This window comes from Pan paniscus, chromosome 19 (genome assembly GCF_029289425.2).
Source record: "Pan paniscus chromosome 19, NHGRI_mPanPan1-v2.0_pri, whole genome shotgun sequence".
In the NCBI taxonomy this organism is placed as follows: Eukaryota; Metazoa; Chordata; class Mammalia; order Primates; family Hominidae; genus Pan; species Pan paniscus.
Genome location: NC_073268.2, coordinates 78,199,002 through 78,211,409, shown reverse-complemented (window position 1 = coordinate 78,211,409; position 12,408 = coordinate 78,199,002). Strand labels below are relative to the sequence as shown.

Genomic DNA, 12,408 nt, shown 5'->3' with positions numbered 1-12,408 from the left:
CAAGTCCTTCATATAAAATGAGTTAGTATTCATATAACCCGTATACATCCTTCAGTATACTTTTTTTTTTTTTTTGAGATAGGGTCTTCGCCTCTGTTGCCCAGGCAGGAGTGCAGTGGTGTGATCTTGGCTTACTGCAACCTGCCCCTCCCTGGCTCCAGCGATTTTCGTGCCTCAGCCTCCCAAGTAGCTGGGACTACAGGCATGCGCCACCACGCCCAGCTAACTTTTTGTGTGTGTGTATTTGTAATAGAGATTGGGTTTCACCATTTTGGCCAGCCTGGTCTTGAACTCCTGGCCTCAAGTAATCCACCCACCTCAGCCTCCCAAAGTGTTGGGGTTACAGGCATGAGCCACTGTACCTGGCCCTTCAGTATAAACAATCTGTAGTTTGTTTATAATACCTAATACAATGTGTTACGTAAATAGTTGTTATACCGTATTGTTTTTACAATTTATATTATTTTTTATTCTTGTACTGTTAACTTTTCATTTTTGAAAAATAATATTTTTCATCTCTGGTTGGTTGAATTTGAGGATGTGGAATTCAGCCAATGCAGAGTATCAAAATATTTCATTCATTAATATTGCCAGTGATCTCACCTGAAAAGTATTTAAGTATTAGAAAGCTCAAGCACTGTGTCAGATAGTTTTCCAAAATTCTAAATATTGCAGTGGTACCAACTGTATTAGCAGTAGTAGTCATTGTTTAGCAGTCAAGCTCAAAATGATTAGTTCTTCCTTAAATGACAAACTCATTTTGTTCATGTTTGATAACCTAATAAACAAATCTGCCAAATGACCAAATGTGGATAATCTTAGTTTATCTACCAGTCCTTTGTTCTTCAAATGGTGTTTCATGAAAAAAGCTAGTTTCAGCTTGTAACTCAAACAGTCGTACAAGCGCTTTTCCTCAAAATAGCCATTGTACTTCAAATCTATAGCAGAAATGCTTTATATGTACTACCTATTTCTTTATACAGAGTGTAAAAAGATGTGTATAAGGATTGAGATTAATAAAAATTATTTTTGCTGTCTTCATGAAGGACATTCTTAAGTGATACTATCATAAAAAACAACAAACTGAATGTGTGGTGGTGGAGAAAGCAATGACTACTACTGCTAGTACAGTTGGTACCACTCCCTTTGATTCATGTTCAGTTGCTAGAAGTTTTGCTGCCTATTGTTTTTGCACCATCTTTGTAAATTTCAACATAATAAAAAAGTCAGATACTGTTTTGATGCTATTATGAAAATAGTTTTGAACCCCTGTAGCCCCTGAAAAGGAGGGTTCATAGACCATACTTTGAATTTAGTAGACGAATATTTGAATTATTGATGAGTTAATGATACTGTTATTTTTCCCTTTTTATATTCTTTTTTTCAGTTTCTTCTCTTGATTTAGAAGTTTGGTGTTCTATTTTTATTCTTTTGTTAATTGAATTAATCATTTATTATGCCTGCTTTCCTTAAAGTCTAAAGTTAGAGTCTACGCTCTTTTTATGGAATGAACAAAGACCTTGGAATACTTTAATCTTGCTCCTCAAATCTTTCATGCTTTTTTTTTTTTTTTTTTTTTTTTAGCATTTTAGTTCTACTCTGTTTTGTTATTAGAAACTTCAAACATGGACAAAAGTAAGCGAATTGGGCAGTGAATTCCTGTTTATCAACCATTCGTATTCACTTACTGTGTTTGCTTCAACTAGACCTTTTCTCTTGCTGAAGATCTTTAAAATTTGTTTAATTTACTTTATTTATTTATTTATTATTATTATATATTTTTTGAGGCGGAGTCTCATTCTGTCACCCAGGCTGGAGTGCAGTGACGTGATCTTGGCTCACTTGCAACCTCCACCTCCTGGGTTCAAGTGATTCTCCTGCCTCAGCCTCCTGAGTAGTTGGGATTACAGGCGCCTGCCACCACACCCGGCTAATTTTTTGTAGTTTTAGTAGAGACGGGGGTTTCACTGTGTTGGCTAGGCTGGTCTAGAACCCCCGACCTCAGGTGTTCCGTCCGCCTTGGCCTCCCAAAGTGCTGGGATTACAGGCATGAGCCACCATGCCCAGCCCAATATATTTTTGATTGAACTTGATTTATCTAAAATATTATTTTGACATACAGTAATTGTGATGAAACATTAGTGATATTTGGCATTCCTTTATTTTATAACATGTCTTGGAAAATTGGTATTTTACATCTATAGCACATCTCAATTTGGACTAGCCACTTGTCAAGTGTCTAATGGCTACATGTAACTTGTGGCTACCATTATTGGATAGTGCAGCTTTATAAATTAGGTAGAAATAGGACTGAAGGGCTGGAAGATACAGAAAAGATGAATTTCTATTCAATATTAAGAATTTACCTTCTAGCAGTTGGAGCTATTTGATGAGGGGGATGCATCTCCTTATACAGTAGTATGGTCCTTGTCATTGAAAGTATTCAAAAAGAACCCATTCAAGCCAATGAGGTGGCTCTTGCCTGTAATCCCAGCTACCTGGGAGGCTGTAGTGAGCGCTAATCACGGCACTGTGTTCCAGCCTGGGCAACAGCATGAGGAAAAAAAAAGAGAAGGGATTATTCATACATTGGGTAGGACCTGCTGGGTTTTTTTTTTTTTTGGTCTTGGTTTTTTGTGTTTTTGAACAAATTTCTGTGTTTAAAAAAAAAAAATGCTCTTTTACAAAGTTCAGGCTGGGTGAGTGGCTCATGCCTGTAATCCCAGCACTTTGGGAGGCTGAAGTGGGTAGATCACTTGAGATCAGGAGTTGAGACCAGCCTGGGCAACATGGCAAAAACCGATCTCTACTAAAAAAAAAATATATATATATATATATATATGTGTGTGTGTGTGTGTGTGTGTGTGTGTATAGTGTATATAGTGCGTGTGTATATATATACACACATACACACTATACACATAGTGTGTGTGTATATATAGTATGTATGTATGTATATATAGATATATATATAGTGTGTGTATATATATAGTGTGTGTATATATAGTGTGTGTATATCTATATATATATAATTTTATATATATCTATTTATATATAATTTTATATATATCTATTTATATATATAATTATATATATATATAGATATATATAAAATTAGACTGATGTGGTGGCAGGTGCCTGTAATCCCAGCTACTCGGGAGGCTGAGGTAGGAGAATCATTTGAACCTGGGAGGCAGAGGTTACAGTGAGCGGAGATCACGCCACTGCACTCCAGCCTGGGCAACAGAGCGAGACTGTCTCAAAAGTTAAATAAATAAAATTAAAAGTTCAAACAGTACACAAGAATATAAAATTAAAAATTAACAGGTTCCCCTCTTATGTATGTAGGTCTGCCTGTTGCTTTCTTTCACACAAATGGAATCATGCTGTATTTCTGCAACTTACTCTCTTTTTGATAAACAGCCTGGGTGTTTATCCATGTTAGCACTTACAGATTCATTCTTTTTAAAAAGTTCATAATACTGCATTTTATAGATATGTAATACTTTATTTGGCAAATCCCTATGCTATGCTCTTGATAAAGATTTTTAAAGCAAATCTTAAATATTACACTTCTGCAGTACTTCAGTATGCGGCTCTAAAAAATATGAATATCTTCTTACATGAATATAATTCTACCATCATACCTAATGTTATGATACCTTGTCCAGATTTTCTCAGAAATGTTTTTTTGTAGATAGTTTATTTGACTAGGATTCAAACAAGGAGTAAACATTTGGTTGTTATGTTTTCTAAATCTCTCCTTTTAGTTGTCTCCTGCTCCCTTTTCATGACATTGACTCGGTTGGTAAAACTAGGTCAGTTCCTCCTATAGAGTGCCCCACATTCTGGATTTTTCATTTTACTTGTCATGTAATTTTACTTCTTTTAGTGTAATTTAATTTCTTCCTTTTTCCTTTGCATTTCTATAAATGGAAGGTAGCTGTAGAGCTGAGCTATCCAATACTAGCTGTGTTAGTAACTACTATTGGCTATTTAAATTTACAGTAATTGGATTTAAATACAATTAAAAATTCAGTTCCTCAGCTGGGTACAGTGGTTCATGCCTGTAATCTCAGCACTTTGGGAGGCTCTCTTGAGTCCAGGAATTTGAGGTTACAGTGTGCTATGATTGTACTGCATTCCAGCCTCAGTGACAGAGCAAGACTTGTCTCTTAAAAAATTAGTTCCTCAATTGCACTAGCCACAATTCAAGTACTCAAGAGCCATATACAGGCTGGGTGCAGTGGCTAATGCCTGTAATCCCAGCATTTTGGGAGGCCGAGGTGGGTAGATCTTTTGAGGTCAAGAGTTCAAGACCAGCCTGACCAACATGGTGAAACCCCACCTCTACTGAAAATACAAAAATCAGCCCAGTGTGGTGGCGGGCACCTGTAATCCCAGCTACTCGGGAGGCTGAGGTGGGAGAATCGCTTGAACGCAGGAGCCAGAGGTTGTGGTGAGCTGAGATCGTGCCACTGCACTCCAGCCTGGGTGACAGAGTGAAACTGTATCTCAAAAAATATATATATATATAAACATATACAGAACTTCCCATCATCATAGAAAGTTCTAGACAGTGCTCAGTGCTGATCTGGGGGCTTGATTACTTGATTAGACTCAACTTCAATATTTTTGGCAAGAGTACTTCATAGATTGTGGCTGTGTTGCTTTGTATTATGTTACGTCAGAGAGAGACAGTATCTGGTTGTCCCATATCTAGTAATGTTAAGATTGATTAGGTGGGGATCAGCCTGACCCTTTCATTGTATACTTTGTTTGTTTGTTTGTTTTTTTGGTGGGGGGTGGGACAGAGTCTCGCTATGTCGCCCAGGCTGGAGTGCAGTGGTGTGATCTCAGCTTGCTGCAACCTCCACCTCCTGGGTTGAAGCGATTCTTCTGCCTCAGCCTCCTGAGTAGCTGGGATTACAGGTGCCCACCACCATGCCCAGCTAATTTTTGTGTTTTTAGTGGAGACGGGGTTTCACCATGTTGGCCAGGCTGGTCTTGAACTCCTGACTTCATGATCCACCTACCTCGGCCTCCCAAAGTGCTGGGATTACAGGTGTGAGCCACTGCATCTGGCCTTATTGTATAGTTTATAATAATGTTGACAATGAATAAAGACAATTTATCTTCTTCCTCCGAAATCTCTGACCTCTTTCTTGCCTTATTGCATTGGGTAAAACCTTCAGTAAAATGTTAAATGTTGAGAGCTAATATTCTTGCTTTGTTCTTAATCTTGAGAAATTATTCATGCTTAAACATCAAGTAAGATATTAGTTGTAGTTTTTCATAGATATCCATCAGATCAAGCAAATTTTCTTTTATTCCTTGGTTGCCGAGTGTATATAAATAGGGGTTGAATATATTAATAGTATTAGTAGGGTTTTTTCTATAGTTATTGAGATAATATGGTTTTCTTTTATTCTGTTAATGTGATGCATGATATTTTTTTCTTTTGAATGCTACACCATACATTCCCAGAATTAACTTCATTTGGTCATGATGTGTTATTCTTTTATATTTTGCTGGTTTGAGTTGCTAATATTTTGTTAATTATTTACATCTGTGTTCTTAAGAGATAATGGTCTATGGTTTTCTTTTTGTGTAATATCTTTGATTTTAATATTAGGATAATGGTGGATTTCTCCTATGTCCTTTTGAAACGAGTTTGGTTTTCTTTGATAACTTTGGTTCTTTTTTTTCCTCTATGCACAATAAGATATCTCAGGCTCTGTACAAAAAGGTGTCTCGGCCGGGCGCAGTGGCTCACGCCTATAATCCCAGCACTTTGGGAGGCCAAGGTGGGCGGATCACGAGGTCAAGAGATCGAGACTATCCTGGCCAACATGGTGAAACCCCGTCTCTACTAAAAATACAAAAATTAGCTAGGTGTGGTGGTGCACGCCTGTAGTCCCAGCTACTCGGGAGGCTGAGGCAGGAAAACTGCTTGAACCTGGGAGGCGGAAGTTGCCGTGAGCCAAGATTGCACCACTGCACTCCAGCCTGGCAACAGAGTGAGACTCGGTCTCAAAAAAAAAAAAAGTGTCTCAGTATGTCTTCTCAACAGAGTTTTTCAAATAAGTGCCTGTCACTGCTTTTTAATACTCTTTCTGGATAGCTCTGATTCAGCAAAAAAGTAAAATTTAAAAAGTAAAACCTAATGAATACTGAATGTGTAAACTCCATATCTTACCACATTTTAAAAGTTTCTTGGCTGGGCACAGTGGCTTATGCCTGTAATCCCAGCACTTTGGGAGGCCGAGGTGGGCAGATCTCCTGAGGTCGGGAGTTCAGGACCAGCCTGACCAACATGGAAAAACCCCGTCTCTACTAAAAATGCAAAATTAGCCGGGCATGGTGGCACATGCCTGTAGTCCCATCTGCTAGGGAGGCTGAGGCAGGAGAATCGCTTGAACCCCAGAGGTGGAGGTTGCAGTGAGCTGAGATCACGCCATTGCACTCCAGCCTGGGCAACAAGAGCGAAACTCCCTCTCAAAAAAAAAAAAAAAAAAAAGTTTCTTAGTGTAAACATAATGTTATGTGTATATATATATCTCATTGAGTTTGGAAATCTCAGTGCGCACTGAAAGAAATCTTTTTTTTGTTTGTTTTTGTTTTTGTTTTTTTTGAGACGGAGTCTTGCTCTGTCACCCAGGCTGGAGTGCAGTGGCGTGATCTCGGCTCACTGCAACCTCTGCCTCCTGGGTTCAAGCTATTCTCCTGCCTCAGCCTCCCGAGTAGGTGGGACTACAGGCGCGTGCCACCACACCTGGCTAATTTTTTATTTTTTGTAAGGACGGGGTTTTACCATGTTGGCCAAGCTGGTCTCGAACTCCTCACCTCAGGTGATCCGCCCACCTCATCCTCCCAAAGTGCTGGGATTACAGGTGTCAGCCACCACACCCAGCCTAGAAATCTTAAACTTAACAAAATTATTTGATATTTAGGTGTATCATTTAAGTTCTTCATTTTAGAATTGCTTCAAATTATGAGGAAGAAATTATTTTAGGCATTTTCTTTCCCTTTTCTAGTCAGCTTATTCTTTTTGTAGTGCTAAGTATTTGGAGAAGGTAGGTATGGTGTGAGGCCCATCAATCAGTCAATTCTAGCACTTTCCAGACTGATGTAACTTCTATTTAGTAGAGTAGAATACGCTTTCTGGCCAGTTGCTGTAGGATTGTAGGTGATGACTAAGCTTAGCCAAGCCATTAATTTATAATAATTACTAACAGGAAATATCAGGTACATTTAAAAATGAGTAAATTTCAAGCCTTGTTATACCTTTTAACCTTAACTAGAATCTTACCTCTATATTTAAATTAGATACTAAAATATTTAAATCATGTAAGACACAATCTTTGGCTGTCTGATCACATGGCTATTAAATGAGCATGAGATAATTGGCTTTTATGAATGTTTCTGCATGCCCTTATATTTTATTTAGGTCACGAGCAAAGTATTTTTTTCCCCTTTCAAATTCAAATTATTTTACTTTTAGTATTACATGTGAAAAAGAAATGATAACCGAAGTGTCTAATACTATTAACTGGTATTATACTTCACCATAATAGTGATACTGTAAATATGAAACCTTTATTTTCACTTTTCAGGCACAAAAATCTCAAGTCAAGAAATGCTGGACAACAAGGACAGGCACCATCTTTAGGTCAGCAACAACAAATACTTCCTAAGCACAAGACCAATGAGAAGCAAGAAAAGAGTGAAAAGCCACAGAAACGCCCCTTGACTCCTTTTCACCATCGTGTGTCTGTTAGTGATGATGTTGGCATGGACGCAGATTCAGCCAGCCAAAGACTTGTGATCTCTGCTCCAGACAGTCAAGTGAGATTTTCAAATATCCGAACTAATGATGTAGCAAAGACTCCTCAGATGCATGGCGCTGAAATGGCAAATTCACCTCAACCACCCCCACTTAGTCCTCACCCTTGTGATGTGGTTGATGAAGGAGTGACTAAAACACCTTCAACTCCTCAGAGTCAACATTTTTATCAAATGCCAACACCAGATCCCTTGGTTCCTTCTAAACCAATGGAAGATAGGATAGACAGTTTGTCCCAGTCTTTCCCACCTCAATATCAGGAAGCTGTAGAACCTACAGTATATGTTGGTACAGCAGTAAACTTGGAAGAAGATGAAGCCGATATAGCCTGGAAGTATTACAAGTTCCCAAAGAAAAAAGATGTAGAGTTTTTACCACCTCAACTTCCAAGTGATAAATTCAAGGATGATCCAGTTGGACCTTTTGGACAGGAAAGTGTAACATCAGTTACAGAGTATGTATTTTTTTTAATAGTCACCATTATAATTTAAGGGTGGAAGTGATGCAAGTTCTTAATACTAGGACTCAGTATTGGATTCAAGGTAGGATTTACAAGAATAAATTCATTGAGTATTAACTTTGCATTATTCCTTTACTGTGTTTTTTCCTCAGGGAACTTCTTCATTATGAAATAACTTTAGCCACAAAAAGTGGAGAAAATAATATGTAAACACTTGTACATCAGCCAACTTAAGGATTTTACATACAGTTAGAATTCCCATGTACTGTTTTTCTTCTTCCAGTCTTCCTTCCACTGTCCTGAATTTGGTACCTTTTTTTTTCTTTTTGAGACAGAGTCTCTGTCACCCAGGCTAGAGTGTAGAGGCACGATCTAGGCCCACTGAAACTTCCGCCTCTGGGTTCAAGCGATCATCCTGCCTCAGCCTCCCGAGTAGCTGGGATTACAGGTGTGAGCCACCACACCCAGCTAATTTTTGTATTTTTAGTAGAGATGGGGTTTCACCATGTTGGCTAGGCTGGTCTCGAACTCCTGACCTCAAGTGATCCACCCACCTCGGCTTCCTGAAGTGTTGGGATTACAGGCATGAGCCACCGCACCTGGCCTCAATTTGGTACTTATTATTTCAGTACATGTTTTTATACGTGTAGCTCTAGTTATTCATTTTAATTGCTTTATGGTATTTCCTTATGAATATATAGTAAATATCTAAACTCTTAAAGATGGATATGTTGGTTATTTTCAATTTTTCACCCTAACATTTTCCATTTTGTTTGGTACACATTTCCTTGTTTACTTGTATAAGAATTTCTTTAGGAAATACATCTAAAAGCCATTTTCAACATGGCTATGTCCATTTTCAACATTAAGGGTTGTTGCCCAGTTGCAGTTCAGCAACTGGTATATAGTTTAAACCCTCGTGAACCAGCAGTGTATGAGAATGGCTGTTGCACTATATTTTCCTCTATAGTTGGTCTTACGAGATTTAATTTCACTAATTTACAGCACGCAAAATGTCATCTCATTGTCTAAATATGTGTCTTCCAGATTTCTAGTGAGATTGAGCATCATTTAAAATGTTTTGGGGGTACTTAGGTTTCTTGTTCTCTGACTTGCCTAGTCATCGTATTTTTTAGTCCATTTTTCTTTTTTTTCTGATGTATTATTTGCATGCTCTGGGTATTAATCCTGCATTAGTTTTATGTGCTATAGGTTTCTTCCTCCATTGGTGGTTTGCCTTCTTTGTCCACTGTATTAATGTTATACTTTGGGCAGAAGAAGGCTTTTTTCTAGGTATCCCTTGACTTTCTATGTTGTTATTAATACATTTATAGTCTGTCTAATAAGCCTTTTACATATAAATTTTTCTAAAAGGTGAAAATCAACCAATAAAATACCATTATGCTCAATAGAACTGTCTACCTATTTATTAGTACAAGGCCAAAGAATGTACAGAGATTACGATTCCTTCTTTATCAGATCATTGTCAGTGAATTACCTTTTTTTTAGTGAATTACTTTCTTATTGCTTAAATGCTAATAGGTTAAATAATGTCTTAGACTTTCTTTGCTTAAAATGTCACATTTTCATTATCGATTTATGTTTATTTTTTAATGTAGCTTTTTTTCTCAACATCAGATTGCTCCAGATAATGTAACTATTATATGGAGTTTAATACTTTCTTATTTCTGTTATAATGTGAACTAGTTGCTTTCTAGACTTGTTTTCGGCTCTCTAGGATTTCATTTTGATTAGACTCAATACCACAATTTTTTATAACTAGTGGCTTCTTTTTGGTTTTGCCTTTATTTTCTTGGTGAATATCTTTAGGTCCCTCCGGGGGAGGGGGCGGGGGGGAAGAGCGGGAGATAAATTTGGCATCCTTTGTATTTCTGAAAATGACCTGATTTTTTTGCCCTCATGCTTGGATTGATAATTTGGCTACATGTTGGTTTCATAATTGAAAATAATTTCCCCCTTGAACTCATAGGCATTGCTTTACTGTCTTCTGGTATCTTCAGAAGAAATGTGTTATAATGAGTTTCATTCTTGCTCATTTAAAAAAACGTGATCTCTTCTGTGAGGCTTTTAAGGTCTTCTCTTAGCTTTAGAAATGTCACAAGAATCTGTGTAGCAGGTATAATGATCTTTTTTCCAGTCCTTGTGCTGGGCACTTGAAAGGCTAACTCAATTTTTTTTTTTTTTTTTTGAGACAGAGCCTCGCTCTGTGGCCCAGGCTGGAGTACAGTTGCGCGATCCCGGCTCACTGCAAGCTCCGCCTCCTGGTTCACACCATTCTCCTGCCTCAGCCTCCTGAGTAGCTGGGACTACAGGCGCCCACCACCACTCCTGGCTAATTTTTTATATTTTTTAGTAGAGACGGGGGTTTCACCGTGTTAGCCAGGATGGTCTCGATCTCCTGACCTCATGATCCGCCCACCCCGGCCTCCCAAAGCGCTGGGATTACAGGCGTGAGCCACTGCGCCCGGCTTTTTTTTTTTTTTTTTTTTTTTTGAGACAGTCTTGCTCTTTGGTCCAGGCTGGAGTGCAGTGGCGTGATCTCGGCTCACTGCAAGCTCTGCCTTCCGGGTTCAGGCCATTTTCCTGTCTCAGCCTCCCGAGTAGCTGGGACTATAGGTGCGCACCAGCACACACTGCTAATTTTTTATGTTTTTTATTTTTTGAGACGTAGTCTCGTTCTCTTGCCCAGGCTGGAGTGAAGTGGCGCGATCTTGGCTCACTGCAAGTTCCGCCTCCCGGGTTCACGCCATTTTCCTGCCTCAGCCTCCCAAGTAGCTGGGACTACAGGCGCCTGCCACCACGCCCGGCTAATTTTTTGTATTTTTAGTAGATACCGGGTTTCACCGTGTTAGCCAGGATGGTCTGGATCTCCCGACCTCGTGATCCGCCCGCCTCGGCCTCCTAAAGTGCTGGGATTACAGGCGTGAACCACCACGCCCGGCCAAGGTCTAACTCAGTTTGAAGGCCTTTGTTCTGCCATTTGGAAATTCTCTATTTCTTAGATAATACCATCTCCTAAAAAATTCTTTTTAAAACTTCCATGATTCAGATGGTGCTCTGTTTTCTCAGGGGATTCTCAACTTTCTTGAATTCTGAATTTTTCTTTCTCATGTTTTAAAAACATTCTCAACTGATTTTTTTTTAATATAACATTCCGTTGTTTGATGTTCTGTGATTTTATTTTTCTCTAGAATTACTTTATTTTGGTCTTGTTCTTTACTCGGATTCTTCTTGTCGTATTTCTGGTTGTTTTTTGTTTTTTTGTTTTTGAGATGGAGTCTTGCACTCTTGTCCATGCTGGAGTGCAGTGGCGCTATCTCGGCTCACTGCAACCTCCGCCTCCCAGGTCCAAGCAGCCCTTCTGCCTCAGCCTCCAGAGGAACTGGGACTATAGGCACGTGCCACCACGCCTGGCTGATTTTTTGTATTTTTAGCAGAGACGGGGTTTCACCTTGTTAGCCAGGATGGTCTTGATCTCCTGACCTCGTGATCTGCCTGCCTTGACCTCCCAAAGTGCTGGGATTACAGGCATGAGCCACCACGCCCGACTTGATTGTTACTATTATTTTAATTTTATTTTTTTGAGATGGAGTCTCATTCTGTCTCCTGAGCTGGAGTGCAATGGTGTGATCTGAGCTCACTGCAACCTCCACCTCCCGGGTTCAAGCGTTTCTCCTGCCTCAGCCTCCCAAGTAGCTGGGACTACAAGTGCGTGCCACCATGCCCGGCTAATTTTTGTATTTTTAATAGAGACGGGGTTTCACCATGTTGGCCAGGCTGGTCTCGAACTCCTTACCTCAAGTGATCCACTGGCCTCGGCCTCCCAAAGTGCTGGGATTACAGACAGGCATGAGCCACCACACCTGGCCTGTCTAGACGTATTTTAATGTGAGAGAATAGATAGACTGATTGGAAATGTTGTATATAGGTAGAGCTTGTTGACTGGTGGTCCTTGCTCATTCAATAAATACTTTAGTATGTAATGTGTATAGGTGTCAGATAATTCGCTTTATTATAACTGGATGGGGAATTTTTGGAAGGGAAGGCAACCATTCCTAAAATTCCAGAATGAAAAGGATGT

At 39.2% G+C, this 12,408-nt stretch overlaps 1 protein-coding gene across 1 annotated transcript in view; it reads left to right on the top strand.

Annotated features, from left to right (window-relative positions):
- MED13 (mediator complex subunit 13) overlaps positions 1–12,408 on the top strand; it is a 121,109-nt gene that overhangs the window by 45,189 nt on the left and 63,512 nt on the right. Inside the window, exon 9 of the mRNA XM_003814474.4 lies at positions 7,617–8,300. Within this exon, the coding sequence (XP_003814522.4) occupies positions 7,617–8,300 (684 nt within the window). The remainder of the gene's footprint in view (positions 1–7,616; positions 8,301–12,408) is intronic.